Genomic DNA, 23,386 nt, shown 5'->3' on the forward strand with positions numbered 1-23,386 from the left:
TGTTCTTTCAGTCACTAAAAAGTGTTTCTCATCTGCTTCTGTCATTTGAGATCCTTCAGCCAAGATCAACAACGGCAAAGACAAACAACACTCTGAGTGGGTGGGGTGGGTGTCAGTTTATTTCAAAGACACATACAATTGCAATGTAATTCATCACATATTTACAGTTGTTTCTTGGAAATATTAGTATATAGTTGCTGGACACAGACATTAAAACCATATATAAAACATTGCGAGGTTGGGGCAAGATAAAACTGCTGGATCTTTCCTTTTTGAGACGACTGTCTCGATCCACAAGGAGCAAGGATTAAATGACATCAATGATAAAGTCTTCACTGGGTTGTAAACACATCACAAGTGTCTTGTTTTACCTTTCATCTCAACCCCCACTAAACATTACTGTGTGAAAGATGCCTCCCTCTTCTAAATACACCAGCTGTGTGCCAATCTCACTTAGAAAAAAGCCTGATCTTCGGGAACTGAATAGTGATCATGCACATCAGAGAACCTTTTTCGATGTTTTTGATGTATCGACTGATTCACTGGATCGACCCGTACTCACTTGAGATCAACAAACAATCTGGGTATTGTCAAATCGCAGGGACATCCTACTATTTGTTTTTGTTTTTTTACCACCAATGCTTGAGCCCTACACCATATTTCTTGGGGAAAAACAAGTCTTTGAATGCAACCTCTGCTCTGAATCAGTGAGATATAAATTAAAAAACCTGATAGCCAACATAAACGGGTCCACATTTCAACTTGGCCGATCGGTTTATCAGAAATTCACCTGGCAAAAAATGGAAAGGTGCACGTTGTCACATGAAGGTACAGTCGTCCCTTGCTACATCGCAGCTTTCATAATAATAATAATAATAATAATAATAGATTTTATTTGTAAAAAGCACTTTACATTGAGTAAACCTCAAAGTGCTACAGTGTATTAAAAAATAAAAATAAAACAGCCAAATAGCTAAACTAGTATGCATATATCTAAAAATTAAAAGGTTTTTTTTTTAAAAAAAGGGTTTTTAAGCCTTTATTTAAAAGCATCCACAGTCTGTGGTGCCCTCAGGTGGTCAGGGAGAGCGTTCCACAGACTGGGAGCGGCGGAGCAGAAAGCCCGGTCTCCCATTGTTCGTAGCTTTGTCCTCAGAGGTTGGAGGAGGTTAGCCTGTCCGGAGCGGAGGTGTCGAGTGGAGGATTTGGGGGTGAGTAGTTCTTTGAGGTAGAGGGGGGCATTTCCATGGAGGCACTGGTGGGTTAGTAGGGAGACTTTGTATTCAATCCTGAATGGAACGGGAAGCCAGTGAAGGCATTGGAGAATTGGTGTGATATGGTCATATTTCATGTGTTTTTTTGTTACCCTTTTTTGTGGACTTTGTGTATCTGCACTACAACCACATCATTTTCCACATTGTGGGATGAATAAAGTCTATCCCAGGGGTGTCAAACGTACGGCCCGAGGGCCGGATCAGGCCCGTGAACAGGTTTTCATCCGGCCCGCGGGATGAGTTTGCTAAGTATAAAAATTAACCTGAAATTTCGAATGAAAGAAACAGCTGTTCTAAATGTGTCCACTGGATGTCGCAATAGCAATTCTTTGTATCTTTGTTGATGATGCTACATACAGTCGTGGTCTAAAATTTACATACACTTGTAATTAACATAATGTCATGACTGTATTGAGTTTCCAATAATTTCTAACTATGTAAAAAAAAATATTTAGAAGGTCATAAACCGTTTTTTTTAAATAAGTATTTGATTGATTAAATATAATCATATGTTACTGATATTTGTTCACCAATTAACCACGATAAACGTGGGACGGCAGTACATTGATTGATTGATTGATTGAGTTTAGTACATATCCACTGTATGGGTCTATCGTAGGGTCAGTATCATTTTGTCTGGTTGAAATTGTTTCAGTGTAATCCCAAACAATGGACTAACATAAAAAAATGGTGTTTCATTTATTTGAAACAAATAGGAAACAAAAACATCAAAGGTAAGATGTGATTAATAAAAATAAACACTTAAACAGTTATTTTTGCAGTATATGTATATATTTTTTAGCATCAAAAGCCTACTGAAATGAGATTTTCTTATTTAAACGGGGATAGCAGGTCCATTCTCTGTGTCATACTTGATCATTTCGCGATATTGCCATATTTTTGCTGAAAGGATTTAGTAGAGAACATTGACGATAAAGTTCGCAACTTTTGGTCGCTGATAAAAAAGCTTTGCCTGTACTGGAAGTAGCGTGACGTCACGGGTTTTGGAGCGTCTCACATCTGCACATTGTTTACAATCATGGCCACCAGCAGTGACAGCGATTCGGACCGAGAAAGCGACGATTACCCCATTAATTTGAGCGAGGATGAAAGATTTGTGGATGAGGAAAGTGAGAGTGAAGGATTAGAGGGCAGTGGAAGTGATTCAGATAGGGAAGATGCTGTGAAAGGCGGGTGGGACCTGATATTAAGCTGGGAATGACTAAAACAGTAAATAAACACAAGACATATATATACTCTATTAGCCACAACACAACCAGGCTTATATTTAATATGCCACAAATTAATCCGCATAACAAACACCGCCCCCCTCCCGTCCATATAACCCACCAATACAACTCAAACACCCGCACAACACACTCAATCCCACAGCCCAAAAGTACCGTTCACCTCCGTAAAGTTCATACAGCACATATATTTCCCCAAAGTTACGTACATGACATGCACATAGCGGCACGCATGTACGGGCAAGCAATCAAATGTTTGGAAGCCAAAGCTGTACTCACGGTAGCGCGTCTGCTATCCAACTCAAAGTCCTCCTGGTTGTGTTGCTGCAGCCAGCCGCTAATACACCGCTTCCCACCTACAGCTTTCTTCTTTGCTGTCTTCATTGTTCATTAAACAAATTGCAAACGATTCACCAACACAGATGTCCAGAATACTGTGGAATTTTGCGATGAAAACAGACGACTTAATAACTGGCCACAATGGTGTCCCAATACGTCCGCACAATCCGTGACGTCACGCGCAAACGTCATCATACCGAGACGTTTTCAGCAGAATATTTTGCGGGAAATTTTAAATTGCACTTTACTAATCTAACCCGGCCGTATTGGCATGTGTTGCAATGTTAAGATTTCATCATTGATATATAAACTATCAGACTGCATGGTCGGTAGTAGTGGGTTTCAGTAGGCCTTTAAAGGATTAATAATTGCACCATTAGGAGTGGTTAACATTATCTTCAAACCAGGCCAAATTTGTGGATTTATTAATGGTATATGCTGGTTTGTTTTTGGCATTTGCCCATTTGAGTGCCTCTGGTTTGACTTTTCCTAGCTTTAACTGGGTACAGTTACAGACAGTGACAATGATTGTCGATACCTATTATTAATTTGGATTGTGCTCTGGGAACTTTAGTTTGTATAAGGAAGGGGCTCTCTTTGGTTGCTAATGTCTGTTTAAAAAACACAAAATAATACACACCAGATCTTTAGGTGTGATTAACTGCAATGACATGGCGTGGTGACCCGACTGACACAAGGCATGATGGGCGGCCACACACGCATACTTCCATCAAATGGTTAGGAACCAAAAATGTACATGGACACGGACGGAAAGCCTTATCGTAATATCTACATTTTCCATGCAATGTATTTACCTTTGAACAGCCGACATCGACAATGCAGTATATAAATAAACCTGCCATGCTTGCTTCATAACAACTTCAACCGGGCTTTTTGTAGTGCGAGCCGCATGTACCGTATCAGAGCCTCTGATCACTAAAAGTGTGCTTTTCATATGAGATCTTGAATCAGATTTGTATTTTTAGTGCTATTTTATCTTACAAAAGTAAGTCATTTTTTAAAAATGCTCCTTGAGGGACGATATAATATAGATAAAACATGTATAAACGTTAGGGTAGTCAGTGTAAACCTTGTACATTCATTATCCACTGAAAATAATTCAAGCTGGCCACACATGTACATAATTAAATTAATACAATTATGTTTTGCATGGTCTGGGGCTGCATGAATGCTGTTTTGATGGTCGCGTCGATCGCCTTAAGGTTTGGGGCCGCATCTTGTGCATTTTGACGTGTTTTCTCCATGACGAGGGTGAGTCTGTAACGTGCTAAATGGCTGACTGAATGGTTGTTTGAGTGCGTTTGACTTAATGTGAACAATTTAATTGGTTCACAGTGACCCGTTCGGCAATTTCATTGGTCTGATGTGACAAGACTAAACCTATTGGCGGCATGTGAAGTTGGTAAATACGTAAAAATCCTTAAACTAGCCGCAGCGTTGTATAAAGAGCAATATTTAAAGTGTGGGATAAAAGTAGCGCCTGATAGTCCGAAAATTACGGTTTACTATTTTCTATACTGTGCACTGACTATTCTTAAAGGCCTACTGAAATTATTTTTTTAAATTTAAACGGGTATAGCAGATCCATTCTATGTGTCATACTTGATCATTTCGCGATATTGCCATATTTTTGCTGAAAGGATTAGTAGAGAACATCGACGATAAAGTTTGCAACTTTTGGTCGCTGATAAAAAAAAGCATTGCCTGTACCGGAAGTAGCGTGACGTCACCGGTTGAAGGGCTCCTCACATTTTTCCATTGTTTACACCAGCAGCGAGAGCGATTCGGACCGAGAAAGCGACAATTACCCCATTAATTTGAGCGAGGATGAAAGATTTGTGGATGAGGAACGTAAGAGTGAAGGACTAGAGTGCAGTGCAGGACGCATCTTTTTTCGCTCTGACCGCAACTTAGGTAAAAGGGCTCATTGGATTCCACACTCTCTCCTTTTTCTATTGTGGATCACGGATTTGTATTTTAAACCACCTCGGATACTATATCCTCTTGAAAATGAGAGTCGAGAACGCGAAATGGACATTCACAGTGACTTTTATCTCCACGACAATACATCGGCGAAGCACTTTAGCTACGGAGCTAACGTGATAGCATCGGGCTTAACTGCAGATAGAAACAAAAGAAATAAACCCCTGACTGGAAGGATAGACAGAAAATCAACAATACTATTAAACCATGGACCTGTAAATACGCGGTTAATGCTTTCCAGCCTGGCGAAGCTTAACAATGCTGTTGCTAACGACACCATTGAATCTAACTTATCAACGGACCTCACAGAGCTATGCTAAAAACATTAGCTATCCACCTACGCCAGCCAGCCCTCATCTGCTCATCAACACCCGTGCTCACCTGCGTTCCAGCGATCGACGGAGCGACGAAGGACTTCACCCGATCATCCGTGCGGTCGGCGGCTAGCGTCGGATAGCGCGTCTGCTATCCAAGTCAAAGTCCTCCTGGTTGTGTTGCTGCAGCCAGCCGCTAATACACCGATCCCACCTACAACTTTCTTCTTTGCGGTCTTCATTGTTCATTAAACAAATTGCAAAAGATTCACCAACACAGATGTCCAGAATACTGTGGAATTTTGCGATGAAAACCGAGCTTTTTGTATTGGATCCAATGTGTCCGAATACTTCCGTTTCAACGATTGACGTCACGCGCATACGTCATCATACGTAGACGTTTTCAACCGGAAGTTTAGCGGGAAATTTAAAATTGCACTTTATAAGTTAACCCGGCCGTATTGGCATGTGTTGCAATGTTAAGATTTCATCATTGATATATAAACTATCAAACTGCGTGGTCGGTAGTAGTGGGTTTCAGTAGGCCTTTAAAATATATCCAATACTAAGTACATAATAATCCCTTGAGAAGACACTGTATAACAACATTCTTGCTGAAATATGAAGGGTGTAGTCACTTCTGGGAGATACTGTCAGGCCAGATTTCCCAGTCACAATCACAATCCCACAGTCAATCTGTATTCGCAGTAATTCCAGTCAAAGGCCGTGAAATAAAGACTTCAACTTGACATAACCGCATGGACTGCAGCCTTTTGTTTTTCGTGTTTGTCTTCCATCAACTCCTCTGTTGTTCCCACGTTGCCAGGACAGGAGGTTTTGTGGTCATTTTCTGTGGGACTTATTGAATCATCCGAGCTATTATAGTTGAGTGTGCGTGTGAAGCCTTGTTAGCCACAGTGGCTATCGTAGGTCATGATGGAGGTGGCGCTAGCCGCCTGTGGTTTCAAGCCAGGATGTGAGTCATGACCCAGTGGGCATCTGACTTGTGTCGTATTGTTGGAATAGCTTCTGGGTATCCCAGAAGCCGATCAGTGTGGACATGCAACTCCAATACCAGCCGGAAACCTGCGGTTTTAGGGACCACGGTTCCTTTTGAACATGTGTCACTGTGTTGGGGTTATGCTAGTTACTTGGGTTTTGGCACTTATTCTCTTACTTACTTTCTTTTCTTTTTCTTTTTTTTTTTTTGCTTGCCTCAAAGTCAGCCTCATCTTGACTTTTCCAGATGCTGAACTAATTTCGACTTGTTTCAATGTCGCTGCCACGCGCCAATACTGCAGAACAGGACATGATGATGCATTAAAAAGGGTCTTTAGGGTGAAACATATTGTTTTAATAAAACAACATAGTCCAATTTTTATTGTGCAACCTAACATTGTCATAGTATGCATTGCGTTCTTCTTGAATTCACTGGAATGTGTCAAACAAAGACACAAGAAATGGAAACTATGGGCCAGGGTCAATAGAGATGTTCTAATGTTCCCAACATTTTAATGCAGGGGTGTTCGAAAAATCTGCGGGCAACGGGCTAAATGAGGCTCCGCAGGTGTCTATAAATTGGCCTGTGAGACAGGTCAATTACTTTTAATTATGCTCCTTGTAGAACCATCATTTACTTATACAACATAGTGTAAACAACCTTCCCTAGTCATTGTAGAAAAAAAAAATCCAACAAACGCAAAATGTCAACATACACTGTGAACTTTGTGGATATTATAAAAAATTTTCCCATCCATTGCTAAGCATGATGGGAAAACCACAAAACATCTTCATACTCATCCATGTTTGGTGCATTTTAGCTGCTTGATATCTCTGATTGGTTATGGAGTTAGCCACAGAAATAAACAAGGCAGGAGTCAAACTTTTACATATTGTTAATATTAAGTTAAAAAGTACCAATGATTTTCACACACTATATTAATATAATATGTACACATATATGTATATATATAGGCTATATATATATACAGTACATAAATATATATATATATATATATATATATATATATATATATATATATATATATATATATATATATATATATATATATATATATATATATATATATATATATATATATATATATATATATATATATATATGTATATATATATATATATATACATACAGTACATAAATATATATATATATATATATATATATATATATATATATATATATATATATATATATATATATATATATATATTTATATATATTTATATATATATATATATATATATATATATATATATATATATATATATATATATATATATATATATATATATATATATATATATATATATATATATATATACATATATATATATATATATATATATATATATATATATATATATATATATGTATATATATATATATATATATATATATATATGTGTGTACTATAAATGCAGTCGGTTTTTCAGCCCTCGACCAAAATATTTTAGCCCAATGCGGCCCCCGAGTCAAAAAGTTTGGACACCCCTGGCTTATGGAATGATAAGTCTGTTACACATTTACACACTAACTTCATCTCTTTGTAATTGCTCGGCTTTGTATACCGTAGGATATTCCATTTCTAGAAAAAAAAAAACTTGATGGTCCACATGAAACACTCTAATGCATCTATTTGGCCTAATTTACCAATGCTGCTCACCCAACCATGTATACTCTCACGATGATTAAACAAAACCTATACAGAGTACATCCATCTCCCGGTATGCATTCAATAACATAGACTTACCGAGTAGGAAATTGTGAGTAGTTAGACAGTAGACTTGTTCTTTGGCAACATTTTCTATCATATGTATTTGTCACACCGATCGAAAGATTAGCAATGCATCAAAATAGTTGGCAAATATAACTCTGGAGACAGAAATCTCTTTGAAAAAACATCTTGACAGATGGCTGAAACACTTTGACTAAGTTTAGGCAGTTTTTTTTTTTTTTATTTACACACCAGACTGCTTTTCTCTTTACAGTATTTTCCAGCATAAACATTTTTGCAAATTCATCAGAATATTTGGGGAAATACAACGCTGGCTACAGTTAAAAACCTAGTGATGCATACAAATACTTTTACCAGAACTAAACTTTTTTTCTACACTATGGACTGATTCTTTCTCATACACAACACATATTAGTAATTCCCCAAAACAGAATAGATTGCAGCAGAAAGGATTCTCTTGAAAAAATATAGCTATACATGTGCTATAGAACTCGTCTGAAACACTTCTACCAAGTCAAAGCAGTTTTTTTACACACAAGACTCTTTTGTGCATTTGTCACACCCATAGAAATATATGTAATTAATAGAAATAGTTGGCAAATAGAAATCAGGAGAGAGGTTCCCATTAAAAAAACAAAAAAACTGTGTTCGAAACCATTTTTAGAAAGCAAATCTGTAAGGCTGCAGCTATCACTCATTTTCAAAATCGAGTAATTTAATAATTAGTTTGTTTGATTTATCAAGCAATCGGATAAAACATGTTTTATAGCTGCAGTGCGTATTTTAGGGAAAATAGTAACACACATGTTTTGCTTGCCATATCCTTAATTATTTTATTTTCCGAATAAATGCACATCATCAACGTTGAAATTGCACTTTTAACATATGTGCATTAACAAAAATTACAATTAAAAAACAAAACAAAACTGTTTGCCGCCACACAGATTACAACCAGCGCTCATATGCGCTTTAATGCAGTGGCCGTGCGGAAACTATGTTCACATTATTTTTCTATTAGTTAATTAAAAAATAATTTGGCACTGTATATACAGCATAAAAATGTAAGTGTTTTTGTAATCGAATCAATCAATTTATCGTTGCAGCACAAGTAACCTGATTATTAAAAATGTTCCAATTATTAAAAATGTTCCAGCATTTGTTAAGACCAGGGGTCGGCAACACAAAATGTTCAAAAACAAAAAACAAATCTGTGTGGAGCCGCAAAAATATCAAAGCCTTATATAAGTGTCATACTGAAGGCAACACATGATGTAAGTGTCTCTATTACCTGTTATTAGCCTACTATCAAATAGACTATGTGTCGCAGGCTGACGCACATCTTTGTTGACAGAAATGTTGAAATTTAATATTTATTCTACACATTTTTACAACATTGGAAAACATTAGTAAAACAGAGGCTTCTCATAGGGTGAAAGAACTCTTGGAAATGACTGGCTTAGAATGGCCAAAAGTATAGATGTGCGTGTCCAAGTTAAAGGAAACAGCAGGCTGTCTTCTTCTAATTGATTTATTACAATCTTTGCAAGCTAGGTAACGTTTGCTGTGGTCTGGAACAACATGGCACACAAACAACAATCAGAAATGCAGCCAATATACAGATAATGTGCCTTGAGACATGAACATATAAATTAAATACACAGAAGACATAAGTAAATGAATTTAAATAGGCTCAAATATACCTACAAACTAGACATAATGATGTAATATGTACATACAGCTAGCCTAAATAGCATGTTAGCATCAAATAGCTTGCAGGCATGCAGTAACCAAATATGCCCGATTTGCACTCCACACAAGTCAATAACATCAACAAAGCTCACCTTTCTGCATTCAAGCACAGCATAAAACATTTGGTGGACAAAATGAGACAAAGAAGGTGTGGCAAAAAAGACATCTTTCCGTGGAAGCGTCGGAGAAAGTCAAACATGGAAACAAACCGTTGGGTCAAAGTCCACACAACAAGGGCTGGCGAAATTAGTAGGACAAAACAGCGCTCGCCAAATACTCATCAGTGATGCATAAACACAAACATATTAAACAGTGGGCTTTCTAACAATTAGGAAGGTTTGTGTCATGTTTGTCCTCCTACAGAAACCATATTAAAAAATATATATATATTTTTCCATTTTCATAGATTTTTAAAAAAGCTCTAGGTAGCCACTAGGGCGGCGCTAAAGACAGCTCTAGAAACGCGTAACCATGGAAATGTTAGTAATTTATCCCATAAATTGTTTACGAATAGACAGCCGGAGGCAGGATCATCTTCAATACAGTGCTATACTCAGTGGCCTAGTGGTTAGAGTGTCTGCCCTGAGATCGGTAGGTTGTGAGTTCGAACCCCGGCCGAGTCATACCAAAGACTATAAAAATGGGACCTATTACCTCCCTGCTTGGCACTCAGCATCAAGGGTTGGAATTGGGGGTTAAATCACCAAAAATGATTCCCGGGCGCGGCACCGCTGCTGCCCACTGCTCCCCTCACCTCCCAGGGGGTGATCAAGGGGATGGGTCAAATGCAGAGGACACATTTCACCACACCTAGTGTGTGTGTGTGTGTTTGTGTGTGTGTGTGTGCGTGTGTGTGTGTGACAATCATTGGTACTTTAAAGGCCTACTGAAATGAAATTTTCTTATTTAAACGGGGATAGCAGATCCATTCTATGTGTCATACTTGATCATTTCGCGATATTGCCATATTTTTGCTGAAAAGATTTAGTAGAGAACATTGACGATAAAGTTCGCAACTTTTGGTCGCTGATAAAAAAGCCTTGCCTGTACCGGAAGTCACAGGTTGTGGAGCACCTCACATCTGAATTTTGTTTACAATCATTCCCACCAACAGTGAGAGCGATTCGGACCGAGAAAGCGACGATTACCCCATTAATTTGAGCGAGGATGAAAGATTTGTGGATGAGGAAAGTGAGAGTGACGGATTAGAGTGCAGTGCAGGACGCCAGGATGTATCTTTTTTCGCTCTGACCATAACTTAGGTACAAGGGCTCATTGGATTCCACACTTTCTCCTTTTTCTATTGTGGATCACGGATTTGTATTTTAAACCACCTCGGATACTATATCCTCTTGAAAATGAGAGTCGAGAACGCGAAATGGACATTCACAGTGACTTTTATCTCCACGACAATACATCGGCGAAACACTTTAGCTACGGAGCTAACGTGATAGCATCGTGCTTAACTGCAGATAGAAACAGAAGAAATAAGCCCCTGACTGGAAGGATAGACAGAAGATCAACAATACTACTATTACTTCTACTATCAGGAGACACCGAACCAAACACTGGACCTGTAACCACACGGTTAATGCTGTCCCGCCTGGCGAAGCCTAGCAATGCTGTTGCTAACGACGCCATTGAAGCTAACTTAGCTACGGGACCTCGACAGAGCTATGCTAAAAACATTAGCTCTCCACCTACGCCAGCCCTCATCTGCTCATCACCACCCGTGCTCACCTGCGTTCCAGCGATCGACGGCGCGACGGACGACTTCACCACGATCATCGGTGCGGTCGGCGGCTAGCGTCGGATAGCGCGTCTGCTATCCAACTCAAAGTCCTCCTGGTTGTGTTGCTGTAGCCAGCCGCTAATACACCGATCCCACCTACAGCTTTCTTCTTTGCTGTCTTCATTAAACAAATTGGAAAAGATTCACCAACACAGATGTCCAGAATACTGTGGAATTTTGCGATGAAAACAGACGACTTAAGCTGGCCACCGTGCTGTTCCAAAATGTCTGCTACAATCCGTGACGTCACGCGCAAACGTCATCATACCGAGACGTTTTCAGCCGGATATTTCCCGGGAAATTTAAAATTGCACTTTATAAGTTAACCCGGCCGTATTGGCATGTGTTGCAATGTTAAGATTTCATCATTGATATATAAACTATCAGACTGGGTGGTCGGTAGTAGTGGGTTTCAGTAGGCCTTTAACTTTAACTATTACATGTCTGAGATGCCGCTTGACTAGATAATAGCGACATAATTTGTGGACACAGAACACAAAAGCCAAAAACAAAGCTGTAAATTATAAACCAACTGTAAGGAAACTGTAATTACAATTAAGGGGGCTGAATGAGTTTCTTTGATGTATGTTTTTATAAATAACACAGAACTATTTTTCATGATAAAACCATGTTGTGACAGCACAATTGTTTGCGATTTTACAGTTTTTTTTTTAACCTTATTTGCTTATGTTTTTTTATTTTATTTACCAACACAGGTACTCATCCCCCGCGCCCCGACCTCCCTTTTTTCTACTGGGTTGTTTAAATTTTTTAGCGTTTTCTCATTTGAGTTATTGTTTTTTTCTTTCCGGGCCTTTTTATTTTCAGTCTTCCTTATCATGCCGCCTCAAGAAACCATCATGGCGACATATACACCTGTAAAGTGAGTAGTCCTCAATAATTCCAACCATTCCACTGTGTGCTCATCATGATGGTTCTTTGACTCGCTGTGATAAGAGGACACACAAGCAGGGAGCGAGGCCTCTGTTGCTTTGTGTGTTTTGGATGGGGCAATTGTAGGCTGCCACAACACATGGCGATCCCCCTGAGCTCGCCTCACTTTTCCACAAGGCTGGTCCAAAAGTGTCTCCACATCAGTGTGTAATCTTTTTTTGGTATTTTGTGGTCGTCTCTCTGACGTTTTTCCGAGGCTTCCCGTTTTCCTGAAATGCGTAAGCATGTTAATGAGCTGTCAAATTTTTCTCTCCAGGGATGTGGAGCCGCATGTGGCGTACACGTATCGGGTCCAAACCATATCGAGCCGGAGCGAGAGCCAACCTTCCCCGCCGCTGGTGCATGAACTTGGGGCACCCTATTGCGGGGACGGACGGATCCAGAGGTAACCTAAACCTAACTGATCCTATTGTTGTACCGTAGTACCTCAACTTACGGAGTCAATTGGTTCTGTGATGGAGCTCTTAACTCAAAACAAAAAGTCTTACATTGAAATGACAAAGACATGCACCTGGGGATAGGCTGATTGGCAACACTAAATTGGCCCTAGTGTGTGAATGTGAGTGGGAATGTTAGACTTAGACTTCCTTTTTATTGTCATTCAAATTTGAACTTTACAGTACAGATAAGAACGCAATTTCTTTGCATTAGCTCATGGTAGTGCAGGATAAAAAAGCAATAAGGTGCAGATATAAATAAATAGATTACTGTACAGATAAATATATTGCACTTGTGCATATACATCCACGTTTATGGATGTATGTTATATTGTCTTTTTATTCAAGCGAGTTAATCCATTTTTGGGGGGTAATTGAGGGAATTATTATGATGCGTTGAAGAGTCTTACGGCCTGAGGGAAGAAGCTGTTACAGAACCTGGAGGTTCTGCTACGGAGGCTGCGGAACCTCTTTCTAGAGTCCAGCAGTGAAAACAGTCCTTGGTGGGGGTGGGAGGAGTCGCTGCAGATTTTCTGATCCCTGGTCAGGCAGCGGCTTTTTGCGATCTCCTGGATAGGAGGAAGAGGAGTCCTGATGATCTGTTGTCTGTCTATCTGTGTTGGCCCTGTGATGAGGTGGCGACTTGTCCAGGGTGTACCCCGCCTTCCGCCCGAATGCAGCTGAGATAGGCTCCAGCACCCCCCGCCACCCCAAAAGGGACAAGCGGTAGAAAATGGATGGATGGATGGATTTGAAATCAATTTAGTTGGTGCTCGGCCCCCCAAAACAGCACTTTTAAAAACAATTATTGGTAACACTTTAGTATGGGGAACACATATTCACCATTAATTAGTTGCTTATTAACATGCAAATAGAACATATTGGCTCTTAATTAGTCATTATTAAGTACTTATTAATGCCTTATTCTGCATGGCCTTAATATACAACCAGTAAAACATTAACTAAGAGTCTTCCATCAATAACCTCAGAATTATTGCTTATTAGCAGTGGTCCTTAACCTTGTTGGAGATACCGAACCCCACCAGTTTAATATGCTCATTCACCGAACTCTTCTTTAGTGAAAAATAAAAAAAAATGTTTTCAAATTCAAGACAAAGTTTTTTTTACTGGTGCACAAAATGAACCGTGCGTCAACATCACCTCGTTCAAAGAACACAACCAACACAGTGCACCATGAACTCAAAACAAATTACACACGTGCAAATCAGTCTGACTTCTGCTGTTGCTGTATCCATAAAATTGTTATTTACAAAATGAGTCGGGTGTGTCTTGACCTCCACGGCGGAGGCTCCGTTGAACCCCTGAGGCCGACTCACCGAACCCCTAGGGTTCGATCGAACCCAGGTTAAGAACCACTGGCTTATTAGTAACCCTAACCTTTTACCATGAATTGATTTACGTGGACCCCGACTTAAACAAGTTGAAAAACTTATTCGGGTGTTACCATTTAGTTGTCAATTGTACGGAATATGTACTGAACTGTGCAATCTACTAATAAAAGTTTCAATCAATCAATCAATCAAAACCCTAACCCTTATATAACAATACTAATAATAATGGATTAGACTTTATATCGCAGTTTTCTATTATTAGATACTCAAAGCGCTCACAGAGAAGTGGGAACCCATCATTCATTCACACCTGGTGGTGGTAAGCTACATTTGTAGCCACAGCTGCCCTGGGGTAGACTGACTATATGTTCCCCTAGTGTCCAAATAACTCTAAATTATCAATCAATCAAAGTTTACTTATATAGCCCTAAATCACGAGTGTCTCAAAGGGCTGCACAAGCCACAACGACCATCCTCGGCTCAGATCCCACATCAGGGCAAGAAAAAAACTCAACCCAATGGGATGACAATGAGAAACCTTAGGGGAACTGCAATGGACGATGAGTGGATCTAGCATTAAATTAAATTAAAATTATTTGTTACTTTAATAAGCAACTAATTAATGGTGAATAATGTTCCCCATACTTAAAGTGTTACCCAATTATTGTATAAAAACAATACAATAGAATGCCCTACTAACAACTACAGTGGTTTTATAAAGTAATGTAATAATAACGTAGAACATTTACCTTGGCGCATGGATTTCCACGGAATTTAATTCCAGCTGCTTCTCTATTAAACACACCAACAGCGGCTTTTCCATATTTTCTTAGATAAATGTCCGTTTTTAATGATTTTCTTTAAAATTCAATGAATATCATCCAATTCTACTTCTCAGCACTGTCTTTTACAGTCACTTTCTTCCTTACAATGGTTGGAAATCAAAATGTATTATCATTTTGAGCTATATGCTAATCCCGGCGAGTAAAACCAGGTGTTTTGGGCAGATTTTACGTGTTTCACTGTGGCGTTTGCTACGCGAACTAATGGCGGCGATGTTTGTACCGTAAACTTACTGCATAACATAACAATTAGCCGAGAGATAGCTCTTAACCCAAAACACTCCGAAGTTGAGGTACCACTGTAGTATGAAGTGAGGTTGATGTGAATGCTAGCTTAGTCTTAGCTCTTTAATGCAAGTGAGTAAACGTTTGTTGTATATTGTTTTATATTATACTGTGGCTAATTCAGGAAGTGACTTATGCATAGCTTTAGGGTGTCGTCTTCATCATAAGCAGCAATTACGATCAAGATTCGATTTTGCGAAGCAGAGTTATTAGCGTTTACATTTTTGTGGCAAATTGTCAGATCAACGATCAAAGTTTGTTGCTATGCCCCGCCCACATCCTTAGCTGTAGGGTAAAATGCTTTGCAATCTTCGATCTGTCTACTATCCGTAATTTTGATTTGGGCTAATTTGGGCATAGTCTCTAGGAGGACTTCGTCAAAATACACTATATTGCCAAAAGTATTTGGCCACCCATCCAAATGATCAGAATCAGGTGTCCTAATCACTTGTCCCGGCCACAGGTGTATACAATCAAGCACTTAGGCATGGAGACTGTTTCTACAAACATTTGTGAAAGAATGGGCCGCTCTCAGTGATTTCCAGCGTGGCGCTGTCATAGGATGCCACCTGTGCAACAAATCCAATCGTGAAATTTCCTCGCTCCTAAATATTCCAAAGTCAACTGTCGGCTTTATTAGAAGAAAATGGAAGAGTTTGGGAACAACAGCAACTCAGCCACCAAGTGGTAGGCCACGTAAACTGACAGAGAGGGGTCAGCTGATGCTGAAGCGCATAGTGCAAAGACTTTCTGCACAGTCAGTTGCTACAGAGCTCCAAACTTCATGTGACCTTCCAATTAGCCCACGTACAGTACGCAGAGAGCTGGGTTTCCATGGCCGAGCAGCTGCATGTAGGGCATGGCGTAGTGCATGGGGCGGCATGGCGTAGTGGGTAGAGCGCCCGTGTCAGAAACCTGAGGGTTGCAGGTTCGCTCCCCGCCTCTTACCATGCCGTTGTGTCCTTGGGCAGGACACTTCACCCTTGCCCCCGGTGCCGCTCACACCGGTGAATGAATGATAGGTGGTGGTCGGAGGGGCCGTAGGCGCAAATTGGCAGCCACGCTTCCGTCAGTCTACCCCAGGGCAGCTGTGGCTACGAAAGTAGCTTACCACCACCAGGTGTGAATGAATGATGGGTTTTTAACATGTAAAGCGACTTTGGGTACTTAGAAAAGCGCTATATAAATCCCAGGTATTATTATTATTATTATGTAAGGCATACATCACCAAGTCCAATGCAAAGAGCAGTGAAGACGCTTTCTCTGCAGTGATGAATCACGCTTTTCCATCCGGCTATCTGATGGACGAGTCTAGGTTTGGAGGTTGCCAGGAGAACGCTACATTTCGGACTGCATTGTGCAGAGTGTGAAATTTGGTGGAGGAGGAATTATGGTGTGGGGTTGTTTTTCAGGAGTTGGGCTTGGCCCCTTAGTTCCAGTGAAAGGAACTTTCAATGCTCCAGGATACCAAAACAATTTGGACAATTCTATTCTCCCAACCTTGTGGGAACAGTTCGGAGCGGGCCCCTTCCTCTTCCAACATGACTGTGCACCAGTGCACAAAGCAAGGTCCATAAAGACATGGATGACAGAGTCTGGTGTGGATGAACTTGAGTGGCCTGCACAGAGTCCTGACCTGAATCTGATAGAACACCTTTGGGATGAATTAGAACGGAGACTGAGAGTCAGGCCTTCTCGACCAACATCAGTGTGTGACCTCACCAATGCGCTTTTGGAAGAATGGTCGAAAATTATTATAAACACACTACGCAACCTTGTGGACAGCCTTCCCAGAAGAGTTGAAGCTGTAATAGCTGCAAAAGGTGGACTGACATCATATTGATTGATTGTTAGGAATGGGATGGCACTTCAAGTTCATATGTGAGTCAAGGCAGGTGGCCAAATACTTTTGCCAATATAGTGTACATACTTTGCTTTTTGCTTAAAATAACTACTGCCGCTACTAGAGATGTCAGATAATATTGGCCGATAAATGCTTTAAAATGTAATATCGGAAATTATCGGTATCGGTTTCAAAAAGTAAAATGTATGACTTTTTAAAATGTGGCTGTACGGAGTGGTACACGGACGTAGGGAGAAGTACAGAGCGCCAATAAACCTTAAAGGCACTGCCTTTGCGTGCCGGCCCAATCACATAATATCTACAGCTTTTCACACACACAAGTGAATGCAAGGCATACTTGGTCAACAGCCATACAGGTCACACTGAGGGTGGACGTATAAACAACTTTAACACTGCTACAAATATGCGCCACACTGTGAACCCACACCAAACAAGAATGAAAAACACATTCGCACCGTAACACAACATAAACACAACAGAAGAAATACCCAGAACCCCTTGCAGCACTAACTCTTCCGGGACGCTACAATATACACCCCCTGCTACCCCCTACCCCAAAACCCCGCCCACCTCAACCTCCTCATGCTCTCTGAGGGAGAGCATGTCCCAAATTCCAAGCTGCTGTTTTGAGGCATGTTAAAAAAAACTAATGCACTTTGTGACTTCAATAATAAATATGGCAGTGCCATGTTGGCATTTTTTTTAGGGATGTCCGAGAATGGCTTTTTGCCGATATCCGATATTCCGATATTGTCCAACTCTTTAATTACCGATACCGATATCAACCGATACCGATACTGATATATACAGTTGTGGAATTAACACATTATTATGCCTAATTTGGACAACCAGGTATGGTGAAGATAAGGTCCTTTTTTTTTAAAATGAATAAAATAAAATAAGATAAATAAATTAAAAACATTTTCTTGAATAAAAAAGAAAGTAAAACAATATAAAATCAGTTACATAGAAACTAGTAATTAATGAAAATTAGTAAAATCAACTGTTAAAGGTTAGTACTATTAGTGGACCAGCAGCACACACAATCATGTGTGCTTACGGACAGTATCCCTTGCAGACTGTATTGATATATATTGATATATAATGTAGGAACCACAATATTAATAACAGAAGGAAACAACCCTTTTGTGTGAATGAGTGTAAATGGGGGAGGGAGGTTTTTTGGGTTGGTGCACTAATTGTAAGTGTATCTTGTGTTTTTTATGTTGATTTAATAAAAAAAAAAAAAAAAAAAAAAAAAAAAAACGATACCGATAATAAAAAAAACGATACCGATCATTTCCGATATTACATTTTAAAGCATTTATCGATATTATCGGACATCTCTAATTTTTTTCCATAACTTGAGTTGATTTATTTTGGAAAACCTTGTTACATTGTTTAATGCATCCAGCGGGGCATCACAACAAAACTAGGCATAATTATGTGTTAATTCCACTACTGTATATATCGGTATCGCTTGATATCGGAATCGGTAATTAAGAGTTGGACAATATCGGATATCGGCAAAAAAGCCATTATCGACCATTTCTAGCCGCTACCTTACAGGGAAATGCAATTTCAGGTGTGACCCACCTAAAAAAGGGTCATCCAATACAAGACCTTTTGCAAAAATAAGCCCACTTTTGGTTTGAATTGAACAATATGTTTGCCTCGCAGTTGCGTATAAAGAGAGTCTCCACTGTGACGTGTGTTGCATGTTGTTTGGCGTGTCTCTGTCTGGATGCTTTCCTTAACCGCCTCCTGATGTGTTAGTTCCAAGGGAGAGGAGTGTGATGACATGAATTCCATGAATGGCGACGGCTGCTCCAGTCAGTGCAAGAAAGAGGCTTTCTTCAACTGTGTCGGTAAGTCAATGAGCGCTGACATTTTCAGGTCCGTACACACTCAAGGCAACCTGAAAGGTTTACCGCCCTTTTTTTTTTTTTTTACAAATCTGGAAATCATTACGCTTCCTAAAGGGTGACTCATCTTATTTTACATAGTTGAGTGACTGGCATATCCGACATTCTTCTTCACCAATAGATGGATGGTTTTCCTGTGCTGCTCCCATGCTGCAATCCCTCACCCCCCCCTAAGAAAACCTCCCTCCTCTCACCACTTCTGTCTCCCCCCCTGTTGTGATCATGCATGTACGCAACATGCAAGCACGCACAAGCATGTGGGAAGCCTCTGTGAGGAGGCTGCTTTTAATTCCTGTCGGATTGCTGGATGACTGCATTGGCCCTTCTGTTTTTCCACCAACCGTAGGGCCCAAGGGTGTGTGTATATGTTTTAGCACGGTAATATACTGTTTGGATATACTGTCTGTTTCCTGTAACACTTATAACCCGTTTTTCTGAGTCTGTCTGCAAGATGTTCGTCTGTGGAGGCGTATCCAGATTTCAAATGTTCTCCAAAGGTTTCAGAATCTATCTTTAGAATATGTACAATGTTAAATATATACCGTATTTTTCAGAGTATAAGTCGCTCCGGAGTATAAGCCGCACCTGCCGAAAATGCATAATAAAGAAGGAAAAAAACATATATAAGTCACACTGGAGTATAAGTCGCATTTTTGGGGGAAATTTATTTGATAAAACCCCAACACCAAGAATAGACATTTGAAAGGCAATTTAAAATAAATAAAGAATAGTGAACAACAGGCTGAATAAGTGTACGTTATATGACGCATAAATAACCAACTGAAAACGTGCCTGGTATGTTAACGTAACATATTATGGTAAGAGTCATTCAAATAACTATAACATATAGAACATGATATACGTTTACCAAACAATCTGTCACTCCTAATCGCTAAATCCGATTAAATCTTGTACTTCTAGTCTCTTACGTGAATGAGCTAAATAATATTATTTGATATTTTACGGTAATGTGTTAATAATTTCACACATAAGTCGCTCCTGAGTATAAGTCGCACCCCCGGCCAAACTATGAAAAAAACTGCGACTTATAGTCCGAAAAATACGGTACCGTATTTTTCAAACTATAGAGCGCACCCACTAAATTTTAGAATAAATAACAACTTTTTTACATATAGTAGCCTCACTGGACTGTAAGATGCAGATACTGTATATAACAGCACTAGTGTTGTAACGATACCAATATTTTGGTACAGGTACCGGTACTAAAATTATTTTGGTACTTTTTGGTACTTTTCTAAATAAAGGGGACCACAAAAAAATTGCATATTGGCTTTATTTTAACAAAAAAATCTCTAAAGGCCTTAGTGGCCACATACATGGACATCACCTTTTAGCTCTTATTTCCAAAATTGTGTACACCACTGAATTGGGATCTTATGCCGACATACGGACACTTATACTGCTATCTGGTGGTGTCAGAAGAGTATAACATACAATGGAATTTGGAAAAAAAAAGTGTAAAAATAAAAATGTGCATGTCACTACACATGAAGTACACGTTTGTGTACTTATGGACTAAGTACATCATATTAAAAAATGATTTTTTGTTTGTATTCTAATTAGGGTTTAATAAGCCCAAATAGCAAAGAGAATTTAAAAAAAAGCATGTAAACAAACAGCTTGAGCCTTAAGAGGTTAAACATATGTTTCTTATTGCAGTTAAGTCCTTAAATAAAATAGTGAACATACAAGACAACTTGTCTTTTATTAGTAAGTAAACAAACACAGGCTCCTAATTTAGCTGCTGACGTATGCAGTAACATATTGTGTCATTTTCCATTCTATTATTTTGTCAACGTTATTAAGGACAAGTGGTAGAAAATTAATTATGAATCTACTTGTTGATTTTCATATCGTACAACTTTGTAGGGCCCGCTGTAATTTTCTTTTGAGCATCACTGGCTGGTTGATTATAGGTCGTCTTCAAGATGTTAACTAAAGACATAAATATAGTAGGGCTGCAACAACTAATCGATTACATCGATTATAAAAAATAGTTGGCGATTAATTTAGTCATAGATTCTTTGGAAACTATGCTATGCGCATGCGCAGAGGCAATTTTTTTTGTAATTTTTGTATTTTTTGTATTTTTGTTTAATAAACTGCAACATGTACAAACAGCTGAGAAACAATAATCAAAATAAGTATGGTGCCAGTATGCTGTTTTTTTCAATGAAATACTGGAAAGGATAGAAATGTAGTTTGTCTCTTTTATCCGATTATTAATCGATTAATCAAAGTAATAATCGACAGATTAATCGATTATCAAATTAATCGTTAGTTGCAGCCATAAATATAGCAGACGGCGTTGCATTATCTGTAACGTTGGCACGCATCACCAGAGGTGTCCTGATTGGTCCAGGTATCCCACCTTGACAGCGCTTCGGTTTTCTCATTTTCTTCAACTTGGCCACTTCCCTTTCTTCCTATTACCCCTGGAAGCCCCGCTAAGCCCCCATTTGAGCTTCCTCCTGTCTCTGTAGCTATTTCCTTCTGTTCCATATGCCCCCTCGGTAGCCCCTTTCGTTTTTTTGGCCGCGCCGTGGAGGGCTGGAATTTCGAGAAGGAGGCCCTGGCCAACTTGGCACGGAATACCCCCCTCCATACCCCACCTCCTCCTAAATGCTTGCTACAAGCAAGTGAGGCCTTTTCTCATCCAGCGCCATACGCTTCCAGTTCCAGACCTGGACCCCGAGGGGGATGTCTGGAAAAAAATAAAAATCCTGACTGTATCATCCTGGAATTGGTTGTCCTCCCTTGTGTTATCACTTTGAACCCTTTTGTTTCTTTTACTCCACATCTTGAATAGTGATATCCAACCACCCTGGTGATGAGAGGTTGATGTCTTCTGTTTTCCACCGCAGAGGAGCCGAGCATGTGCTACTACTACGACGGTGACGGCGTTTGCGAGGACTTTGAGCAAGAGACCGGCGTCCGAGACTGCGGGCTCTACACCCCCAGCGGCTTCCTGGACCAGTGGGCCTCCAGTGTCGAGGTTTCCCATGAGAAGAAGCCATACTGTTCGGGCGAGGTGGCTGCGGGGTATCCTGCTGTAACCAAGGTAGGTCTAGTATCTAGGAATTGGCATCAAAACCCGGTTCCATCATGGCACCGGTGCCAATGTAAACGGTAGTAAGCAAAGCAAGAAAATAAGTAGCATCGATACCTCATTTTGGTGCTAAATGAACGCAGTCTCAGCCACCTGCAACAAGTACTTGGTGGTGCTATTGAACAAGTAACGTCTTATAAGTAATGTAGCGTCTGCACACCAAGGCCCCTTCTACACTAAGGTTATCCAGGGTAAATCCCGCCTAACCTTATCCTTGTCCACACACACACAATGGTCGTTTAAGACCCCTTCCCTCCCGCCGTCCGCCGGCGCAACACAACCTGGTACGCATGCTCGGAAAATGCGCACGTCATAGTCACATGCAGTGTTGCTTTGTGTGCAAGTTCTTGGATTTAACTTATCTGAACAATATCCAGTGTTGTGGCATTTCAATTAACTGGAATCCAGTGTCCTGTGGGGCCCTATTGTAGTGAATCACACCTGAGCCATCATAAATTAACCAAATCTTTAATGGACATTTGAAAGTTAACAATGCGATAAAGAAAATTTTACATCAATAAATCTAGGGATCTAGATATCTGGTCAGGACACTCCTCACTCTTTTGCCTTCACCTTCATTGTCCATTCCTTTTTGGTGACTTAATATACTCTGGACCTAGACGTTGAGTCCACGACATACATGGCAGACAATAACTGATACAGTCTGCTTTGCCAGTCCAAAAGCATTCGCCATTTTCCGTAGTCTTCCCTCAACGGCCAGGTAATACAAAGCACACGCTACCTTTTTTTATCACATCCACGGGAGCCTGCATTCTCGTTGTCTCTCCTTCGACAAATGGACAACGTATTTCGGTAAGTAGAATCCCAGCTGACCTGGACATTCGAAAGTTCTCTTGCCGTCTGAGAAGTGTTGTATCCCAAATAGCTGCAATCGCTTTCTCTTAAGGTATTCATGTGTGATTTCCACAAGTGTCTGTACGGACGGAAGGAGAAACACGGCATGTCTGGATGACGCGCCTCCATATTTCCAGTGGTTGGCTCCGAGTTACGAAACCGACTTATTATGAATCTGGCTGTGGTGCGTTCTTTCTGACGTCACTTCCTGTGTGGGGCGCGGTCTTTCTGGCGTCACTTCCTCTCCGAATTCATTTTGTAAACGAT

General features: G+C 39.9%; 1 protein-coding gene across 1 annotated transcript in view; it reads left to right on the forward strand.

The window, feature by feature from the left end:
* The window catches only part of pappaa (pregnancy-associated plasma protein A, pappalysin 1a), a 273,947-nt gene that overhangs the window by 103,970 nt on the left and 146,591 nt on the right, over nucleotides 1–23,386 (forward strand). The window contains exons 8-10 of the mRNA XM_062031011.1: nucleotides 12,686–12,814; nucleotides 18,986–19,077; nucleotides 22,020–22,216. Coding sequence (XP_061886995.1) covers nucleotides 12,686–12,814; nucleotides 18,986–19,077; nucleotides 22,020–22,216 — 418 coding nt within the window. The remainder of the gene's footprint in view (nucleotides 1–12,685; nucleotides 12,815–18,985; nucleotides 19,078–22,019; nucleotides 22,217–23,386) is intronic.

Source organism: Entelurus aequoreus, linkage group LG21 (genome assembly GCF_033978785.1).
Source record: "Entelurus aequoreus isolate RoL-2023_Sb linkage group LG21, RoL_Eaeq_v1.1, whole genome shotgun sequence".
NCBI classification, from domain to species: Eukaryota; Metazoa; Chordata; class Actinopteri; order Syngnathiformes; family Syngnathidae; genus Entelurus; species Entelurus aequoreus.